The following is a 19,750-nucleotide window of genomic DNA, read 5'->3' as shown; positions in this document are numbered from 1 at the left end:
TTGACAGGTGGATAGACAGACACTACCTGAGAGTTGTACTGACCAGACATAGAGAGGGAGATTCCGACTAGATGGCGTCACCAACGGCGAAGATAATCGATGGAAAGGCGATTGCTCATACCATCCGATCAGAGATCGCCGACGAAGTTCGCCTTTTATCTGAGAAACACGGCAAGGTAGTCAATTTTCACAGTTTTATCACTCAAAGATACAATTTGTCTGCTAAGCGTGATTGATCGTGTAAAGTGATTAGCTTTAAGGTTCAATATAAGAGCGAAGCGATGATCACACATCTTAGGCTGAACTAGCTTAAACAAAGCTCAAATGTAAACGCTATATTTCTGTTGAATCGTTTTGAAACTGCGTCTGCGTTTGTTACTTCTATTCATGAGAACATTAAATTTTTGTGTCTGACTCTAGCATTCTCTAGTCTTGGTTACCTCAAGTAGCATACTTTCTGTCTTAATATCATTGAGTTTGTGTGCTAAGTTTATATATGTTTAATATCATTATAAACAGTTGAAATGTGTGTTATTCATAATGTTTCAACCGAGTTTCTGATCACATTGTAACAAAGCACAAGAATGAATGGAGTCTTTTTTTTTTTCCCTTCGTGCAGGTCCCAGGACTAGCGGTTGTCATAGTTGGTGTACGGAAAGATTCACAGACTTATGTGAATATGAAGAGGAAAGCATGCGCTGAGGTTGGGATCAAGTCATTTGATGTGGACCTACCTGAAGATGTTCCTGAAGCTGAGCTTATAACCAAAGTTCATCAACTCAATTCAGATCCCCAAGTCCATGGTCGGTTATACTTTACTTTTTAACTTTTGTCTGTTTCATTACTGAGCTGTAGAAATTTATTTGCAGGTATATTAGTTCAACTCCCATTGCCGAAACATATCAATGAGGAGAATGTTTTGGGGGCTATCAGCATTGATAAAGACGTAGATGGATTCCATCCTTTGAATATTGGTAAGCTAGCCATGAAAGGCAGAGAACCCCTCTTCCTTCCATGCACCCCTAAGGTACTTTACTGCTCCTTCCTTCTTTTTGCATACTGACTTCTTTTCTTCATGGATAATTAATTGATGAGGTGAGTGAGTCTCTTGTGTGCAGGGATGTCTGGAGCTCTTGGTGAGGAGTGGCATAAAGATTAAGGGGCAACGAGCTGTTGTTGTAGGTCGGAGTAACATTGTTGGTTTGCCCGTTTCACTTCTATTGCTCAAGGCTGATGCTACTGTTACTACTGTACATTCTCACACCAAAGATCCCGAGGCTATCATAAAGGAAGCTGACATCGTTATTGCTGCAGCTGGACAGGCCTGCATGGTGATTGTTTCTGACTCTTCTTTAGGAAGATAATCCAGTAGTTGAGTAGAGACAAATGTGAATAATTTTCATCAAATTCAAAAACCACTCTCGTCTTTGACATTTTCAGATCAAGGGAGACTGGATAAAACCAGGGGCTGCAGTGATCGACGTTGGAACTAACGCAGTCAGCGACCCGAGCAGGAAATCTGGATACCGGTTGGTTGGAGATGTTGATTTCGCCGAAGCTTCTAAAGTTGCAGGCTTCATAACTCCGGTCCCTGGTGGTGTAGGCCCAATGACAGTGGCAATGCTGCTCAAGAACACCTTAGAAGGGGCCAAGCGGGTCATTGGCCAGTAAAACATCCTTCTGTATGTTATAAAAAGATCCTGCAGTTTACCCATATCTATAATTGTGTTCTCGGCTTGATGTGGCATTAACTCCTCTCAAATAAATTTGAATTTGCATTCCATTTGAATGTTTGTTTCCTCAAAATTAGCACACAATCATGAATGATATGATTCAGTCATGTACAATACTCATTGAAAATCTTAAGCGTATATGATCCCATTTCATAAAGACACAACAAACATAATTTATCAAAGCCAAGCTGCTCAAGGTACGGCAAATTCCAAATGCTGTGAATGCTACAAGCCATCCTGAAACTCTCACCTAACCTAAGACGCTCTAGGTCTATCTAAAAGTAGCTTCCACGACAAGGGGGCAGGAACACGCTCATGCTTTCTGCAGTCGAACAAAAGGGAGTCTTGTAAGTAAAAATGAGTCATCCAAGGAGAGAAGAGTAGTATCTAATATCTGACCTGCACTGGGAGATAGAGTTTGAACTCTGGAGGAAGCTCTTCATCCGAGTAGAGACGATCAGCAAAATATATCCTTCTGAGACGGCAGTTAGCATGAACCTGAACTCGCAAAGTCTCGGCGTAATTAGTCCCATAAGCTCTCCTAGTAAGATCAGTCAAGTTCAGCTGGATCTGATTCCATCCCTCATCCATCTTCAATGGCATTGTGCATATATATGGCTTTACTCTAGTCACAGACTACAAAACCAAACATTCAACAACCCAAGACATCAATAAAGGATTCAGAGACTGAATGAAACAAGGGGGGAAGACAAGACAAAACGTACTTGAAAGTTAGAAGCTCGGAAACGCCGGCGCACATTCTTGTCATCAAGAATCTGAATCTCGAATGAGAAATACTTCTTCATGTTCTTCACAACCAATACCAGAAAGGGTAGTTTGATACCAAGAGTTGCGGAAAGATCAGCGGGGCATGTGATGTATGTAGACTGTATGTTTGATCCAACTACTTCAAGTATATTGGACTGTATGTCATCATCATGGCAACGCTTCACATGTCCATCCTCAACTATGATTTCAAAACAGAACAAACAAAAATGATTAGCTAAACCCTAAACTTGGTTCAATCAATTTTAATTTGAAAAAAATAAATATTTATAATCAATTGGTTACCTTCTTTGTCCCATATCTGAAGAGGCTTACTTCTACAGAAATTACATCAAAACAATGTTTAGAGAATATAAAACGATTCCAATCAATCAAAAAATTAGAAAAAGACGAACCCTAGACTGTACAAAATAGACAGAAACCCAGACTGAAACGTGTTCTTGAACATGTTCCTGCTTCTCTCCGAAGCTCCTCGTGGAAACAAAAAAAAAAAAAAAATTTGTCAATCGCAAAGAGGAAGATGCTGCTACTAATTTAATCGTTTTTAAGGCATCGTTTTCGGCCCATTAAATCTTAGGTCTCGGCCCATTACTCCGTGGGCTACTCTTTTGAAGTATATATCGCCCCCTTTAGCTTGATTATACCGACGTACCATTCTATGGCTTATCACATGCCACGTGTTTTGTTCTCCAACAGATAGTCCTCCACGTATGCAGTAGATATCAGCCAAGCAAGACACCTTTGCGCACGAAAATGACTGATTTGTCCTCTACCGACCAAGTCACTCTGGCACTGCTTGAGTAGTGCTTGTGAAGGTTATTGTCGGAATGACATAAAACGTAGGGCCTAAAACACTGCAACTTGCAAGGTTTTAAAGACAAGAAAAGATATGGAGTACACGTGGACCAATGAAAAGAGTGCTTTAGATGGAGGAAAGATCTGAGCCATAAATCTCGTCTATGAATTCTGAGCCACGAAAACAAGATCTACCACACGCAATCCCAACCTTCTCACGCGCTTATTTTTCTCTTACTTGCTCTCTCTCTTAACCTCCTAGGAAGTTGAAACATTACAGAACACAATCATCTCTCTCTCTCTCTCTCTCTCTTACTTCGAAAGCTTCTCTCTTTCTTCGTGATCTGAGCTTATTGATTGATCTGCGTCTGAACCAAAGTAAGTATCTTTTTCTTCGATGTTCTCGTTAGATTCATCTTAATTCTCTAATGGGTTTCTGAAATTTGTGATCTTTGTTTTGTTTTTTATTATTATAGATCTATATAATATATCGATCATGGATTGTTACACGGGAAGGAACTTTGAAGATTTTGTTGTGCCTAATTATCAAGAAACGTCATCAGAGACATGCTTAGATGGTATGTGGGGTGGGTGGAGCATGAACTCCCCTGAAGCTGCTGAGAAATGCTTTGACTACGATCGTTTTAATACCCAGATGGGTATGAGAACGAGCGAAGATGAAGAAGAAGAAGAAGAAGAGTCCAAGAGATCAAAGGCTTTCTACGGCGCTTCTTCGCTTCACGGTTTCGAAGGAATCGAACAGATGGATGATATATTCTTGTAAAGCCCACTTTCTCTACTTAGATCATTTTCATTACTATGTGTCTTTTTTATCGGTCTCATTGTTGGTTTTGTCTCTTGTTTTACTGAAGAAGTTCAATCTTAGAGGATGTTCCCGGGAGTGATGGAGATGTACATCGTGCTTCTAGCACCAATAACAGTGTCGGTTCTTCGTCTATGTACGGTGGTAGTGAAGTCCCCTTGTTCCATTCTCATGCCATGCCTTTAAAGGTAAGGGATTAGTCGCCAAAGTTTGACTTTTTACATATTAGTCACAGTTATTAAACTGAAGTCCTGTTAATTTAGAGATTCTGATGCTCAAATCTAAGAATCTCCATTTTTTTATCCTGGTTTATAGGAAGGGGCTCCATTTACAATCTCGGATCTGTCTGAAGAGAACATGTTTGTGGACGATGAAATGTCTTCTGAAGAGCTAGTGTTGCAGGATCTGCAAAGAGCTTCAGAAAAGGTGAGTTAGTGTGGTTCTATTACATCCCATGTTCATGTCCCTTGATACAGTAGACTTGTTTTGTTCTAACTTAATTGTTATTTTTGTTTTTCTTTTCTTTTAGCTAACTGATGAGACGAGAAAGTGTTTCCGAGATACGTTTTACCGGCTTGCGAGAAACTCACAAGAGAAGTTGGATTCAGACCACACTGCTAACTCAGGAGAGTTCCATATGCAAGCGTCCAGATATGACTATGGTGATAATACCAGGTATGGACTCATCTTTGTTTGTTTATAGGATCAAAGTCTAGTTTCTTTTGTGAGGTGACTGATCAGAGTGAGACATTTATTTGATTGCAGGTTGATGAGTAGAGAGGAAGAGATCGAATCAGAAACAAACTCAATCGATAGAGCCGTCGCAAACCTCACTTACAACAAGATGGAATCCAACATAAGCAACTTTCCTCTACCTGAAAGAGTACAGTAGCTTCCTGCCTGGATCAAAGATCAACCATTGTGTGAAGTCTTTTGTAGCTACTGTATATGTGTATATGTGTGTATTATATATAGATGACTCAACGTTGAAAACATCAGTTTTGATCTGGTCTCTTTTTAATTACTTCAGTAAGGTTTTTACTTTAGTAGTGTGTGACAATGCTTAATGGCCTTAGACTTAGTATTAATAAGATCAATCAGGTTTCAATAACTCCGAATCATTTTTATTCAAACCATTTCAGCATGAACTCATTGATAATACAACAAACTCACTTCAAAGTGAGATACTTTAATTATTCAATTCTGGTTATACACAATCTCGAGTATTCTGTGCGTATTCGTTACACACATTACTTAACACAAAAGTTATAACAAAGCATACAATAAAACTCAATCCAAAGTTTGAGTCTCTCTCTTTTTCTATCATCAACATGACCGCGGGTTCGAAACAGCATAGACGGCGTTTAACTTTAATTTACGCTTTTCGTTTTTATATAATTTGAATAGTAAGTAATCGATCCACCAACCTGTTTCAGCAGTTAAGCCCAACGGATAAAGAACATAGCCCATTACTATAAGTTTTGGGCCTTTTGACTTTACACAAGTCTTCACCACCATAACTAACTAGGTCTCAGAGTCTTCTAGGGTTTTAAGGTTTCCGCACAGTTCACACACACACTCTCGACTTCAACCGACGCACATATCATTATCATGACTACCGAAGAGAAAGAGATCCTCGCCGCCAAATTGGAAGAGCAGAAGATCGATGTAATCTTAACTCTATTTTACTTGGAACATAACTAGACTCAGTTCAGATCTTAGCTTTCTGTTTTCGTATATGCTAATATTAGTTACAGATTTAGTTTGGCAGTGTCTGATTTTGTTTGGTTTTGGGATCGATGTGTGTTTTGCTTGTAGCTTGATAAGCCTGAAGTTGAGGACGCTGATGACAACGATGAGGATGACTCCGACGATGATGATGATGACGCAGAGGGTAAGTTCTTCTTTGTTTGATTCTTTTGATTAAGATTGTTCGTTTCTTTCATCAAACTACGGTGTGGTTCTTAGTGTTCTTTTAGTTTATGTCTTAGGCAGATTGGTTTATGCTCAGAGTCTCTGTGTGAATGTGTAAGATAGAAAGATATATGGTCATACAAGCTTGAAATGAGTATAAATGTATAATGGATCCTTGCACTGTGTGAATGGTATGCTTGAGACTTTTGGAACTAAATGGCACTGCTCTTTCATTTTTGTGTTGTGCTTCGTGAAACAGGACAAGATGGAGAAGCAGGAGGCAAGTCAAAGCAAAGCAGAAGCGAGAAGAAGAGTCGCAAAGCTATGCTGAAGCTTGGAATGAAACCCATCACTGGTGTCAGCCGTGTTACCGTCAAGAAGAGCAAGAATGTTAGTGTTTTTTCTATTTCTTTTGCAACATTCAATCCTCATTAGTTTTACACATTCAAATGTATTAAATTGTGGGGGACATTTGTTTTCGAATACAGATCATGTTTGTCATATCAAAACCTGATGTGTTCAAGAGCCCTGCATCAGACACATACGTGATCTTCGGAGAGGCCAAGATCGAGGACTTGAGCTCTCAGATCCAGTCACAAGCGGCCGAGCAGTTCAAGGCTCCAGATCTCAGCAGCATGATCTCAAAGGGTGAGTCGTCCTCCAGCGCTGCAGCAGTGGTGCAGGATGATGATGAGGAGGTTGACGAGGAAGGAGTTGAGCCAAAAGACATTGAGTTGGTGATGACCCAAGCAGGTGTGCCTAGGCCAAGAGCAGTGAAGGCTCTCAAGGCTGCTGATGGAGATATTGTCTCTGCTATCATGGAGCTTACCACCTAAACAAACTTCTTTTGTGTGGTTTAACTTGAGTTATATGTCCCAGAGATTGTCAAAAAGGATTCGGAATTTTTTTTTTTTGACTTTCATGCTTTCTTTTAAGTGTTTTCAATGTTGTATTAGTAAACCTCATAAATTATTGAATTTAAGTTTTTGCAATTACTGATTTTAGTTTCATGCGGATAGTTGGTTGGATAAGTGAGGTATCTCTTTGGTTATATGTTGTTTCATAAGGGCTTTCTCAACTTTGCATGACAATTCCTTTTGTCTACAACCTTTTCTGGGTCCGTTTGTTTTTTTTTTTCCTTTTGTCAATACGCTGCACAGTGTGGAGAGTGCAACAAGTGGAGGTTCATAGACTTCCAACAAGAGTCTTTTGAGTGCAAGAACTGTGAAGAAGCTATAGATGAAGGATTTAAGAAGATTTGGTTATAAGAGAGAGCTGCATAAATCTGATGTTTATTACCTAACTCCCTAAGGAAAGAGGCTAAAAAGGTTGCACTGAAGTATCCGCCTTTATCCAAGACAACAACTCAACAAGAATTCAAATGCACACACATTGAAGCCGTTTAACAAGGTTTAAGGATATGCTGTAGTTGCTGTCTTGCTGATAACAAGACTTGAAGAGCTAATGGATTATAATAGGTCCGTTCTTTTCATAGCCGGGGAAAGGAGAATAGAAAGTGTTCCGATTCAATAGACACTAAACATTGTAAAACCTAATAGATTCATCACAAAGATCCCAAATCATTCTCCTATCACAAACTGAACAAAGAAATAAAAAGGGCGTGATCCATTCAAACTTGTATGTGCACACATGTGTCTATAGACATTTTAATTCAAAGCCCCACAGACTTCTCCTCAAAGATCCTCAGACTATATATAACAGGATTGTGACACAGCATCATTACCACAAAAAAAGAAAATAACTTTGAAAAACACAATCACGAATGTAATCTACCAGCGATGGCATGAACCTGAGCTTCCATCTGAGCAGCCCTAACTTTAGACCCCGTGGCTCTATGAAAGAACTGTTCCCTCGAAAGCAACCTCACACTCCTCAAGTACTGATCAAACGGAACAACCCCGTCCTGAAACCCCTTATCCAACGCATAAACCGCATCTTCAATCGCCAGATCCGAAGCAGTACACTCCAGCATCTGCTTAGAGAGCGCGTCCACACACTCAAAGACCTTATCCACATCCACGTCAACATCAACCAAAGTCTTAGTCTTCCCTTGATTCTCCCTAACCCAAGAGTCGAGAACGTCAGTGTTCATGGAGATGATCTGCAGCTGCTGCTCGAGCGTCTCCTTCTCCTCCACCATCTCCTTCAACCCTCTGTTGATCTCTTCCTCCCTCCTCCTCAAACCTCCCTGCAGACTCAGCAGCGACTCCGCCTCGGCTTCTCTGTCTCTCCGCATCGAGGAGAGATCGCCGTGGACCATCTCCACCATCTTGTTGATCGCGTTTCTCTTGTAAACCTCCGCCGCGTCGTCCGATTGCTGCTGCTGGTGCTGGTTGTGGTGAACGTGCTGCACTCTGCCGTAAGGAGACGGCGGGAACGGTCTCTGATCCGCCGCCGCCGTCGGAGGTGGAGGACGTGTCAGTGACGGATCGTGCGACGGCGGAGGAGACGGAGATGGCACCGGACGGCGTCGGGAGTAGAGAGGAGGATCGCGAGCGAAGGCGGCGCCGAGATCGGAGACGAGATCGACGAGATTGGAGCTAGGGTAGACCCAGTTCTGGAGGTAAGGGAGGGAGACGAGGCCCGAGGGGGTGACGTGCGCGTGGGGCCGCTTGATGATCATGTCGGCGGTGGGGTTGACGTAGACGCAGGGAGGGTGGCGAGGGTAGGATTCTAAAAGCCAGATGATGACGGGGATGTTGTAGGTGACGCCGTGGTAAGGCATCGGGATGGTTCCGTCGGCTTGGAGGAGGTTTACGGATCGGCCGTCGTTGTGGATAAACGTCGCCGTTTTGGGCTCGAGGGAAGGGTAGGACGAGATTAGGTTGAGGAGGTGTTGGCGGATTAGCCACTTGGTGGACTCGTCGTATGGGACGGAGTTTGGGCCCCGCTGTGAGAGGACGGAGGAGAGGAATTGTTGGATCTGTTGCGGGTTTGACGGTGACGGAACCATTATCTCGGATTCTTAACGGTGGAGACGGCGATTGGATGTCTGATTGAAGAAGAATACGAGAGGATGTTTGGTTGTAGAGGAAGAAGTAATGTTTATACGCGTTTTATGACGTAATGACTCTTTTACCCTTAATAAGCCTGTGACGAGAAGACTCTTACAATCCAATAGTAACTCGCCACGTGTATGGTCAATCTAGCAAATACTACTTGTGATTCTTCATCCACCGTTTTTTTAACAAGGAAACCGCCGTCGCCGGATCCACGAAGGAGGGAGACGATTCCGATCTTAGAAAGGAGTTTCTGTACTTGTCTGAAGGGGTCGGTTCTGCGTTTTTTTTTTTATCAATTCGACGGTTTGCAAACGATGAGGAAGAAGCTCGATACTCGCTTCCCAGCTGTAAGTTTTAATTGATTTATCTCCTGAAACTTTTTAAAGTCCAATTTCTCCAACATACTTATGTTTTTTAGGACCGAGTTTCCAAACACTGTTCTCGCTAAATCACGTGTTGTTCTAAAGACGAATCTTAGATTAATCTCATTCCTGGCGAATTGGTCTTATCAACGGCTTTAGGTGTCTTGTGTGTTGAAAAAGATGTCGTTTTTTTTAGCTATTGGTGGATTGCATAGGGTTTTTAGAGATAGTGTTGATACTTTGATTAGAAGCTGTTGATGGTTTCATAAGTTAGTAACGTAGTATAATGCTGAACTGCTAATGATGGTTACTGGTTAGTGTAGGATCATTCACAGAATTGAGACTTTCTGTTCACTTTGTGTTAAAATGTATTATGGTGGTGCTCACTTTGTGTTTCTCATAATTCGCTTAAAATTGTGTTTTGTCTTTGAGGTGCGATTTTGTAGGCTCGGATTAAAAAGATTATGCAAGCGGACGAGGATGTTGGCAAGATAGCTTTGGCTGTGCCTGTCTTAGTTTGTAAGTCATGCTTTTATTTTTTATTTTATTTTTATCGCAGACTTCAGTTTGAAGGCACTTGTGGTTATTTATTTATACCTTTTTTTTTGGCTAAACTATTTTGTCCTTTAATCACAGCAAAATCTTTGGAATTGTTCTTGCAAGACCTTTGTGATCGTACCTATGAGATTACCCTTGAAAGAGGAGCTAAGACCGTGAGCTCATTGCACCTGTAAGCAGCACATTTTTTAACCCTTATCTTTCACTTTCCTTTGTATGTTAAAAAATCGTCACTGCCTAAAGAATATGAAAGGTTTTTACTTGAATGCGTTTTATATACTATCGAGGTTTCAAATGTTGTAAACTATCGATGTTCTCGTTTAAGATGTTATTAAGCGGAAGAGCTTCCAACTCATAGGCTCTGTTCCAACTCCGTGAGGATGTTGTTGATGTTACAGAACTTTATATTGCTTATTTGGTAAAAAGTTTGTTTAGCCTTTTTTTTCTTCATACTGTTTTTGGTTATACTACTGCATCAACGTTTATTAAAGGGTGTTTAGTTTTGTTTACAGAAAAAATTGTGTGGAAAGATACAACGTGTTTGATTTTCTGAGGGAAGTTGTGAGCAAGGTGCCTGACTATGGCCATGCGCAAGGGCAGGGCCAAGGGCCTGGTGATGTCACCATGGATGATCGCACCATCTCCAAGAGAAGGTTGATCTCTTGGCGTCCATATATATTCTGTTTTTATTCTATTTTATTTAATAAGACAATATCATGCTGATGCGTAATGGTTGATTAAATCAGGAAGCCGGTCGGTGATGAAGTGAATGACAGCGACGAGGAGTATAAGAAAAGCAAAACAGTGAGCTCATGTTCTTCTTATGCATTATTCATGTTAATCACTCTGTTTTTGAAATTGTGCTAATTATTGCAGCAAGAGATGGGTAATGCTAAGCCCAGTGGTAGGGGTGGTAGAGGGAGAGGACGAGGAAGAGGCCGTGGTGGACGAGCGGCCAGAGCAGCTGAGAGAGAGAATCTTAACCGCGAGATGGAACTTGAGTCCTCCATGGTGGAAGAGAAACCTCCTCAAGACAGTACCCAGGTGCATGAGTCAGTGTCAGCACCACACGAGATTGAGAAGAAGGAAGGCATTGCAGCAGCATCAAACGAAGACACCAAACAACAACAACTTCAAAGTCCAAAAGAAGGCAATGACTTTGATCTCAACGCTGAATCTCTCGACCTAAACGAGACCAAACCGGCACCAGTCGCAGCAGCCACGGCCTCTGAGGAATATACCTGCTGGTCAATGGAGTTAGGCCAAATAGATCCAGCACAGTTTGCAAGTTTGGGTAAGAGGATAGACGAGGAAGAAGACTATGACGAAGAAGAAGGTTAAAGGCAAAAGTACTACAAATAGGACATTAAATAGAGTAGCAGCATTTTAGTGGTTTTGTCTAGAAAATGCTTCTTCTGTGATAAGAATCCACTTCCAGTTTATAGGTATTGTATGAATCAAAACCCTTTAAAATAGACTTGCCCGGTGAGAGACTTTGAAACCTTTGCATAGGGATGTGAAGTTTCTTTGTTTTACGTAAAACCATAGTTTTATTACAACTTGAAAAAACAGTTCCGTAAGCAACAACCTGACGAACTCTTAACATTATAACATAAGCATGTAGACAACTCATAAGGACCGGATCCAAACTCCATAGAATCATCAACCTCACAAAGGAGTAGAACTGGCCTAACCGCGGATGAGAGTGACACCAAAGGAGATGGTACAGATCATGAGACCAAACAATCCCATGAAACTGTATTTCCTGTAATAACATAGAGTTTACAAAAATTAGAGGATATAGATAGCAAGTTGAAATTATCAAGAATAAAAAAGTCAAACCCGATGGTGAGGCGCTTTGTGGGATCTCCAGTAGAGTAACCTTTGAAGTAGAAGAATCGAGAAATATTGTAGACCAAACCCAAGCCAGTACAGATGCAAGGGTGTTTCATCCCACCAAGTATCATTAGTATAAAGTACATTGGCATCATCTCTAGAGCGTTTTGGTGTCCTCTCTACAGCCACAATGTTTAAACAAGTTTGACTTGAAGAGAAGTATGCAGATATGATAACAGAAACGCATGCAAGAAAGGTTATTGGTTTCAAACCTGAACACAGTTAAAGAGCTTAGCATCTTTGTTTTCTGATTCTATAGCATATAATGTTGGAAACTGCACATTGTACCTGCATCAAGGATTAAAATAATTTAAAAAACTTACCTCGAGAGTAACAGCATTGGACTTGCTCTTACATAACAGAAAAATAAACAGTTACAAAAGAAGAGAGAAGTACCCATATCTGTCAGATCTGAGGTCACAAAAGATAGAGAGAGAAGTACCCAAATCTATTAATAATAGGAATCTCTATTAATGTCAAAGGTTATGTATTTTCATTATAAAATTAAGATTAATTTTAAAAATTTATCAAATTATGAAATAATGTATGTATGCAATTTTGTATCTTTTCACATGTAAGGATTTTAAAAGGTTGAGATATAATAATAGAAATCCCAAAGAACATTGAACAAAAAAAATCCCAAAGGATATGTGTCTTTTCTTTATAAAAATAAGACTAGTTTCTAACAAGTTGTCAAATAATGAAATGATCTATAATTTGTGTCTTTTCAACATGAACTACTGAAAAAAGTTGTGCAAATGACTATAGATGTTTTTTCATCACAAAAATGTGTTTTTACATCCAAAGAATGTGTTGTTCATTTAAAATGTACAATCTAAAAATAACTACTTCATACTCAAGTATGAAGGTTATGGCACAAAACGAAATAAACTAGGGAAAAAGAGTAAGATGTAACTGCTTGTTTTAATTACTTTAAAATATCTTAGATTGTAATCAAGATTTCAGAATAACTTACCTACACTAACATATATTTTAATTGATGTTTACGTATTTGTATTTTAATTATAACTAGATCTCGACCGGATATTTGTTTTCATTTCTTTTTATATAGATATTTTATTTTTAATTCTAAATTGGTATATATAATAATATATATTAGATGTGTTCTATCATTTCTTAAAACATAATAATTTTCTCGTTTAATTTTTTAATGAATATGTTGTTTCAAATTTTCACATATATTTGTATCTCTTTCTATATAATATATATTTTTGGATTGTTATTTTCTTATTTAACTAACCAATATATATAAAGATTGAGCATGCATTCATAATGTTTTAGTGACTACAACAATATAAAGAGAAGTTTACTGGTTAATTAAACTGGTTAATTTTAGTTGAAATTGTCTGCATACAAATGGTTTTATGGTTTGATAGTTATTTCAACTATACTATTAATGATCTATCTCAATCGTACATTCTCACATATATTATTTCTGTCAAAACATTATAATATACAATGGTTTATCTAAACTACACCAATACGAATCATTTATTAAGTAATTCAAATATGTGTTTGTTAACCAATCCTGATTTTTAGGAATAATTTATTAGAAATGATATATTATTCAATCATATATTTAGTAATTAATGAATGGTAAAAAAATTTTAGTTAAGAATCCATTTTAAAAAAAATAATCAAAATTGTGACTTCTCTTTTAATATAATAGATAAGAACTGTAAAAAATATACATTCGTACTTCCTAGTATCATTATGCAATGAAATGTAATTGTATTCAATCTATGTTTGTGACAGGTAAACTTTTTCGAAATAAAAAATGGACGTTCTTATATACACACCGACACACGTGTTCCATACCTAGTAATAATCAATACGAATCGATAGAGATCAAGAGCTAGGAGATGAGATGATCGTCATTCGAGTAAAAGGAAAAGGAAAATGGAGGGAAAATTTGTGACAAACCTTTTGCGAGCTTTGCCGACTTGAAAGCCCATCCAAAAGTGATGAAGCAGTAGAAGACGAGGACAAGAACGAGATATCCGTACTCTTTAGGCAGAAACTCGGTGATCGCCATTGATTTGCTTTGAAGAAGGTTTTGAATGTGAGCTTCTGAGATTTAGCTTAACACTCGCATCAGATCTGCCTATAAGGTGTAGTTAACAACAATATAAAGTACTTTTCAGTCGGTAGATTGATTTATTTATTTTAATACTATCAGATCTGCCTATCGCGTTGTCCAAACAGAAAAGCATGTTAGTGAGTGCCACAAAAACTAGTGCAGAAAATAAATTGCACACAAAGTTTGTTAACGGGGTTCGTTTCCTACATCCCCGGACCTCGTCCAGATTTCAACTTAGAACAAGGAGCAACTAACAATTGCTATATGGTACAACACACACGAGTGTCTACCACTCTTTTTAAGGAGCAATCTACAAGATTAGGAATACAACGGATCCCATTCGGACACGCCAGAGCACACTGTCTTCTACAGCTGCAATCTTCACAGACTCTTCAATGAAACCTCCTTTGCTAAACTCCCCCTGAGTCTAGGCTTTGATCTTCCACTTCTTGGAAGTACTTCACCAAGTACGTCAGCACCTAACGCACACCAATGACACCAAGCTTGATCACCCAAGCACACACAGCTCACCACAAGCTACATACACGATGGCTAACTCCACCACACAAAGCGTCAACACCAAGGACACCAAACTAAATCAACATCGGACTCCATCGACAACTACTACATACACTGCTTCGACACCAAGCAGATACACCAATATACAATAAAACCCCTCTCTCTATTATGTGAGGTCTGGCTTTCTCATAAGGCACGTCTCTCCTTATATAGCAGACCAGAACTTACTCTCCACGTCTTTAATTTAATCTCCAAGTTTTCCACTTGCTCTCCAAGTCTTTCCAATACACATAAGGTAACTTTCCATTTACCTTAATGGAAAACTTCATCTTCAAGTAAACTCCTTTTTGCTTTATGGAAAACGTCCATATGTCTTCAAGCATATATCTCTTTCCTTTTCAAGCTCATCAAGTCACGCACATCACAAAACTCGATCTCCCATTCAGCTCCAACTTCATGACACACGCTTGTAGTACCTCATGTAGTACTTCACGAACTAATACAGAACATCTTAGGAATCTGCATCTTCAATCTCCCCTTTTTGACTATGCATGTGCACTCATCATAACTGGTTTGAAAACCATGTCTTCAATCTCCCCCTATGAGTCACATCATGGTCAAAAACCAACTCGAAGATCAGCACCTTCCAAATCTATGAAGAAATCCCATCACGCCATCTTCATCAATCTTCAATCAAACTTTGTTCTACTTCCTGAACAAGTTTCTGTCCTCACTCTCCCAGATCACACCAGTAACTTAGGTGACCTGCTCTGATACCACTTGTTAATGTAGTGAGTGCGACAAAAACTAGTGCAGAAAGTAAATTGCACACAAAGTTTGTTAACGGGGTTCGTTTCCTACATCCCCGGGACCTCGTCCAGATTTCATTGACTTAGAACAAGGAGCAACCTACAATTGCTATATGGTACAACACACACGAGTGTCTACCACTCTTTTCTAAGGAGCAATCTACAAAGATTAGGAATACAACGGATCCCATCCGGACACGCCAGAGCACACTGTCTTCTACAGCTGCAATCTTCACAGACTTCTTCAATGAAACCTCCTTTGCTAAACTCCCCCTGAGTCTAGGCTTCGATCTTCCACTTCTTGGAAGTACTTCACCAAGTACGTCAGCACCTAACGCACACCAATGACACCAAGCTTGATCACCCAAGCACACACACAGCTCACCACAAGCTACATACACGATGGCTAACTCCACCACACAAAGCGTCAACACCAAGGACACCAAACTAAGTCAACATCGGACTCCATCGACAACTACTACATACACTGCTTCGACACCAAGCAGATACACCAATATACAATGAAACCCCTCTCTCTATTATGTGAGGTCTGACTTTCTCATAAAGCACGTCTCTCCTTATATAGCAGATCAGAACTTGCTCTCCACGTCTTTAACTTAATCTCCAAGTCTTCCACTTGCTCTCCAAGTCTTTCCAATACACATAAGGTAACTTTCCATTTATTTTAATGGAAAACTTCATCTTCAAGTAAACTCCTTTTTGCTTTATGGAAAACGTCCATATGTCTTCAAGCACATATCATCTTTCCTTTTCCAAGCTCATCAAGTCCACGCACATCACAAAACTCGATTTCCCATTCAGCTCCAATTCATGACACACGCTTGTAGTACCTCATGTAGTACTTCACGACTAATACAGAACATCGTAGGAATCTACATCTTCAAAGCGGTGGGATCAAACACCAGACTCGAGGAGCGTAGAGCCTATAATATCAGATTCATCATTTAATATTTACTACACATCATGCAAGAGCGTAGGCACATGTCCAGATACTGTAGGAATTTTAAATATATTATTTAGAGATTGTCATTGCATTACATATGCTAGTTTATAGATGACTCAACTATTTCAAAATATTAATTTCAAACTATATTTGAAAATATTTAATTTAATTATAATAAGGATTTTTAATGCAAAAATCCCTCAAGTAAGTTTTTATTGTGATAAAAAACCCTCAATTAAGATGTAACAGAAAAACCCCTCAAATCATGTTTTAAAACGAATTAACCCCTCCGTCTACAGTGTCGTTAAAAGCCAAAGTTTGTCGTTAAGTATAAAACGTTGCATTTCATTTATTACAAAAACAACACGAAGTATAAAGAAGAACGACAAGTATATCTCTTGAATGGCAACATTATCTGTTTAATTTTATTAGATCCTATCAAAAGCCCCAAACCATGAAACCCTAATTATCGAGAGATGAAGAACAGAATCCTCAGAATCATCTAATATATGGTTTTTGGGATTTTTTGACACATATTGCAAGATATCAAAAGATCAGAGAGAGATTTTGTAGTTTGTGGTTCAGTTTCGGGTTTGTGAGGCTTTTAGTCTAAGAGTGTTGAAGCTTATTTTAAAACAGAAACGTGAGAGAGACATATAGACAGAGGGAGAAAGAGAGACAGAGACAGAGAGAGATTAAGTGTGACAGGAGCTTCTTAGATGACGAGGTAACTATTTGTGTTCTTTAATTTTCAGTTTGGTTTTGACTTATGTTAACAAAAATAGGTTATCCATTATTCACAGGACACTTTACATTCGGTTACATGCTGGAGGGTATTGGGCGGCTGATGGATCGTATAATGGTGGGGAAACAAGATGCTGCAGAGTTGATTTTGAAAACCAAAATTTGAAGATGTTGCTAGATATATTGTCGAGCGGTGGATTTTCAGAGAATATGAGTAAGCTCTCCTACTTCCCAAGTTCCCATCCGGTGTTGTTAATCAGGACAAGAAGGATTTATGCTCTGATATTGATGTTGCGGAGATGTTAACCATCTCTACTTTGTAATTTCAAGTCTTTAATAGAACCATCTCTACTTTGTAATTTCATGTCGAAACTCTATTTTCATGTACGTGTTATTCTAGTGACTTACTGACACTGTCACCAAAACGACAGCAACAACCTCTATGAACATCACCAACAACGAAAGATAATAGCTGACCAAATTTAGCAAACCTCACTGTATTTACTCTCTCTTTGGTCGCGATCTCTATCTCTGTGAAACTCCAACGAAGAAGACGTCGACTCTGACTCTCGTTCTGTATCGAGAATAAGCTGAAGACTTCTTACTTTACAAAGGATCCAATGATTAATGCTTACACCTGCCTCTCACGTGCTTCAATATCAACCTTTAATGAGACCTTCTTGTTCACTAAAGTGTTCGCCACAGTCAAAACATTTCAGTCTTCATGCTTAAACTTCTTGTTCCATCAAATTGAATCATTATCTCACAGACCGAAAAAAAAAGTATAGGTACTCTAATTTATCTGAACGATGAATGAAGAAAAGATTGGAGAGAACTTATTTTCTTAAAGAATTTTAAATTTATCATATCAAAGAAGATTTTGTACAATGAATATGAAAATTTATTAGCTATGTATAAAAAACAGAGTATTTGATTACTCTCTGGCAGCGAACCAAAACTCCATAGCTTTAGCAAATCTTTTGCTTCCTCGAAATTGAAGAGATGTGGATCACCTCTCTAGTCAAGTTCCAAGTCTGCCTTGTGTGGAAAGTAGGACGAAATCAATCCTCTGCCCCTCTGCACAGACACACATCTTTTTCCTGGGAAAGTGTGCTCCTATGACGACGTCTGCGGTAAACTGTTTCGCAAGTTCCACAGTAGCATCAATATGAATATCCAGATCGATGCATCCCCTCTCAAACAACCTCCTCATTGGAGACCACTCATCAAACCAAAAGGACTGGATAGAAGAACTTAGAAGAACCCTAGAATCTATTTGGGGATTTTTTGAAAAAGAGATGAAGAATAGATGGAAAAAGCTGTGACGTTTTTTGTACTAAATGAAACGATAGCGTTTTGTACTTAACGGCAAACTTTGGTTTTTAACGATATTGTAGACGGAGGGGTTAATTCATTAAAAAACATGATTTGAGGGGTTTTTCTATTACATTCTTAATTGAGGGGTTTTTATCCAAATAAAAGTTATTTGAGGGGTTTTACATTAAAAATCCTATAATAACTAAACATTTAGGTTATATTAAACTGATTATAACCAACTGATTTCATACAAACGCAGGTAGAATTGATAACATTGCCAATCAATCCAAGGCTTTCTTTAGAAACATTATAAATTTTTTGATGTAATGTCAAATCAGTTGATAAAAAAAAAGATGTAATGTCAAATTTATTGATCGATCAATGACTAAAAAGACTTTTACAAACTGGTTATGTACTCGTCATCCGCCTCGATCCACCCCTCTCCATCATCAGTAAATCGCATCGGGTTTCGTCGACACAGCTTGGGATGGAAGAACTTTCAAAGTGGGCCTGGCTTGTCTGATCACCACAGGTTCATCGACTTGCCCCATCTCCGACATGCAAATTCTCGATTCAGTGACCTCCTCCTTTTTTGTATTTAATTTATATTTCTTTTTTTACTTATAAAATTGTATTAACAAGTATTTTAATTAACTTAAATTTTAATTAGTCTAAGGATATAATCGTATCAACATTAATTAAAAGTCTAATGGGACAAAAATCTTTAACAAAGTCCTATTGAGAAAAACTGAAGTTCTAGATGTTCTATTTTTCCAATTTATAAAATTTGCTTCCATGCACCAACTACATTTGACACATTTACCCCATGGTCTCTAGGGTTTCTTTGGACCTCTCTCTCTCTCTCTCTCTAGCTCACGAGTCACTAGCTAGCTGGACCTCCCTCTCTGAAGCTCATGAGTCACTAGCTGTACAACCCTAATTAACTCTCATGAATCACATAACCCTAATTTATACGATGAGTTAGCCTTATACAATGGAAGATGAAGCATTGAAATTTATAGCTGTACAGCCCTAATTAAGGGCTCATGAGGACTGAGGAGATTGAGGAGGAAGAGACGAAAGATGAGACATCAATCAAAAGTGTTCTGCTAAAAGGATTATCATTATAGAACATGATTGGTCAAAATAGATTATATGCCTAAATTTATCCACACTATATTTAGCATAGTATAAAATACACACAATAAACATTTTTTTACTGCACACTATAAGATCCTGCAGCAATTATTTAAATTTGATCTTATAATGTAACATTTACCATGAGACATCATCTAGTTTTGTACATCTAAACTGCTCTTATTTATAACTAAACCACCTAAAATTATCTCGGGGGAAAACAGTGCTACGTACTTAAATTTGCCACCAACCAAGTTCATTTGGCATAT

At 38.7% G+C, this 19,750-nt stretch overlaps 6 protein-coding genes and 1 pseudogene across 7 annotated transcripts; 4 read left to right on the top strand and 3 right to left on the bottom strand.

Moving 5' to 3' along the window:
- The first annotated feature begins 5 nt into the window (after nt 1–5).
- Nucleotides 6–1,783, top strand: LOC108861098 (bifunctional protein FolD 2). The gene is made up of 5 exons (XM_018634923.2): nt 6–176; nt 620–803; nt 870–1,027; nt 1,119–1,331; nt 1,441–1,783. The coding sequence occupies exons 1-5, from the start codon at nt 72–74 to the stop codon at nt 1,669–1,671; spliced, it is 891 nt and encodes a 296-aa protein (XP_018490425.1). The 5' UTR covers nt 6–71; the 3' UTR covers nt 1,672–1,783.
- Nucleotides 1,784–1,806: 23 nt separating this feature from the next.
- Nucleotides 1,807–3,051, bottom strand: LOC108861102 (uncharacterized). The gene is made up of 5 exons (XM_018634930.2): nt 2,915–3,051; nt 2,805–2,836; nt 2,459–2,700; nt 2,133–2,369; nt 1,807–2,055 (listed from the first exon to the last, which is right to left on the bottom strand). Exons 1-5 carry the CDS (start codon nt 2,965–2,967, stop codon nt 2,047–2,049), a joined length of 573 nt encoding a protein of 190 aa, XP_018490432.2. The 5' UTR covers nt 2,968–3,051; the 3' UTR covers nt 1,807–2,046.
- A 457-nt stretch (nt 3,052–3,508) lies between these two features.
- On the top strand, nt 3,509–5,183 carry LOC108861100 (protein LNK3). The gene is made up of 6 exons (XM_018634928.2): nt 3,509–3,692; nt 3,791–4,094; nt 4,187–4,325; nt 4,453–4,563; nt 4,667–4,812; nt 4,903–5,183. Exons 2-6 carry the CDS (start codon nt 3,811–3,813, stop codon nt 5,027–5,029), a joined length of 807 nt encoding a protein of 268 aa, XP_018490430.1. The 5' UTR covers nt 3,509–3,692; nt 3,791–3,810; the 3' UTR covers nt 5,030–5,183.
- A 474-nt stretch (nt 5,184–5,657) lies between these two features.
- Nucleotides 5,658–7,046, top strand: LOC108861101 (nascent polypeptide-associated complex subunit alpha-like protein 1). The gene is made up of 4 exons (XM_018634929.2): nt 5,658–5,805; nt 5,956–6,031; nt 6,311–6,441; nt 6,540–7,046. Exons 1-4 carry the CDS (start codon nt 5,749–5,751, stop codon nt 6,885–6,887), a joined length of 612 nt encoding a protein of 203 aa, XP_018490431.1. The 5' UTR covers nt 5,658–5,748; the 3' UTR covers nt 6,888–7,046.
- A 612-nt stretch (nt 7,047–7,658) lies between these two features.
- On the bottom strand, nt 7,659–9,104 carry LOC108861097 (protein ELC). The gene has a single exon (XM_018634922.2). It carries the CDS (start codon nt 9,023–9,025, stop codon nt 7,829–7,831), a length of 1,197 nt encoding a protein of 398 aa, XP_018490424.1. The 5' UTR covers nt 9,026–9,104; the 3' UTR covers nt 7,659–7,828.
- A 147-nt stretch (nt 9,105–9,251) lies between these two features.
- LOC108861099 (uncharacterized) lies at nt 9,252–11,503 on the top strand. Of its 2 annotated transcripts, none has more exons than XM_018634927.2 (6): nt 9,252–9,421; nt 9,869–9,955; nt 10,073–10,166; nt 10,495–10,647; nt 10,741–10,798; nt 10,871–11,503. In XM_018634927.2, exons 2-6 carry the CDS (start codon nt 9,901–9,903, stop codon nt 11,333–11,335), a joined length of 825 nt encoding a protein of 274 aa, XP_018490429.1. In that variant the 5' UTR covers nt 9,252–9,421; nt 9,869–9,900; the 3' UTR covers nt 11,336–11,503. The 2 variants fall into 2 exon arrangements, with proteins under 2 accessions (XP_018490429.1, XP_018490427.1); XM_018634925.2 differs by having other exon boundaries at nt 9,254–9,421; nt 9,883–9,955; nt 10,507–10,647.
- Nucleotides 11,504–14,038, bottom strand: LOC130512919 (uncharacterized; annotated as a pseudogene).
- Nucleotides 14,039–19,750: the final 5,712 nt, after the last annotated feature.

The sequence above is a fragment of the Raphanus sativus genome, chromosome 5, assembly GCF_000801105.2.
Source record: "Raphanus sativus cultivar WK10039 chromosome 5, ASM80110v3, whole genome shotgun sequence".
In the NCBI taxonomy this organism is placed as follows: Eukaryota; Viridiplantae; Streptophyta; class Magnoliopsida; order Brassicales; family Brassicaceae; genus Raphanus; species Raphanus sativus.
The sequence above is the reverse complement of the archived record's forward strand: the minus strand, read 5'-3'. Positions and strand labels throughout refer to the sequence as shown.

What these genes read in the sequence shown, in the direction of transcription:
- LOC108861098 (XM_018634923.2), top strand. Translation starts at nt 72, where the DNA reads ATGGCGTCACCAACGGCGAAGATAATCGATGGAAAGGCGATTGCTCAT. An exon ending in TATCTGAGAAACACGGCAAG is followed by an intron (nt 177 to 619) that starts GTAGTCAATTTT and finishes CCCTTCGTGCAG; the next exon opens with GTCCCAGGACTAGCGGTTGT. An exon ending in CAGCTGGACAGGCCTGCATG is followed by an intron (nt 1,332 to 1,440) that starts GTGATTGTTTCT and finishes TGACATTTTCAG; the next exon opens with ATCAAGGGAGACTGGATAAA.
- LOC108861102 (XM_018634930.2), bottom strand. Translation starts at nt 2,967, where the DNA reads ATGTTCAAGAACACGTTTCAGTCTGGGTTTCTGTCTATTTTGTACAGT. An exon ending in TCTATTTTGTACAGTCTAGG is followed by an intron (nt 2,837 to 2,914) that starts GTTCGTCTTTTT and finishes TAATTTCTGTAG; the next exon opens with AAGTAAGCCTCTTCAGATAT. An exon ending in TCCGAGCTTCTAACTTTCAA is followed by an intron (nt 2,370 to 2,458) that starts GTACGTTTTGTC and finishes TTGGTTTTGTAG; the next exon opens with TCTGTGACTAGAGTAAAGCC.
- LOC108861100 (XM_018634928.2), top strand. Translation starts at nt 3,811, where the DNA reads ATGGATTGTTACACGGGAAGGAACTTTGAAGATTTTGTTGTGCCTAAT. An exon ending in CAGATGGATGATATATTCTT is followed by an intron (nt 4,095 to 4,186) that starts GTAAAGCCCACT and finishes GTTTTACTGAAG; the next exon opens with AAGTTCAATCTTAGAGGATG. An exon ending in TGCAAAGAGCTTCAGAAAAG is followed by an intron (nt 4,564 to 4,666) that starts GTGAGTTAGTGT and finishes CTTTTCTTTTAG; the next exon opens with CTAACTGATGAGACGAGAAA.
- LOC108861101 (XM_018634929.2), top strand. Translation starts at nt 5,749, where the DNA reads ATGACTACCGAAGAGAAAGAGATCCTCGCCGCCAAATTGGAAGAGCAG. An exon ending in TGGAAGAGCAGAAGATCGAT is followed by an intron (nt 5,806 to 5,955) that starts GTAATCTTAACT and finishes TTTTGCTTGTAG; the next exon opens with CTTGATAAGCCTGAAGTTGA. An exon ending in CCGTCAAGAAGAGCAAGAAT is followed by an intron (nt 6,442 to 6,539) that starts GTTAGTGTTTTT and finishes TTTCGAATACAG; the next exon opens with ATCATGTTTGTCATATCAAA.
- LOC108861097 (XM_018634922.2), bottom strand. Translation starts at nt 9,025, where the DNA reads ATGGTTCCGTCACCGTCAAACCCGCAACAGATCCAACAATTCCTCTCC.
- LOC108861099 (XM_018634925.2), top strand. Translation starts at nt 9,389, where the DNA reads ATGAGGAAGAAGCTCGATACTCGCTTCCCAGCT. An exon ending in CGCACCATCTCCAAGAGAAG is followed by an intron (nt 10,648 to 10,740) that starts GTTGATCTCTTG and finishes TGATTAAATCAG; the next exon opens with GAAGCCGGTCGGTGATGAAG. An exon ending in AGTATAAGAAAAGCAAAACA is followed by an intron (nt 10,799 to 10,870) that starts GTGAGCTCATGT and finishes TAATTATTGCAG; the next exon opens with CAAGAGATGGGTAATGCTAA.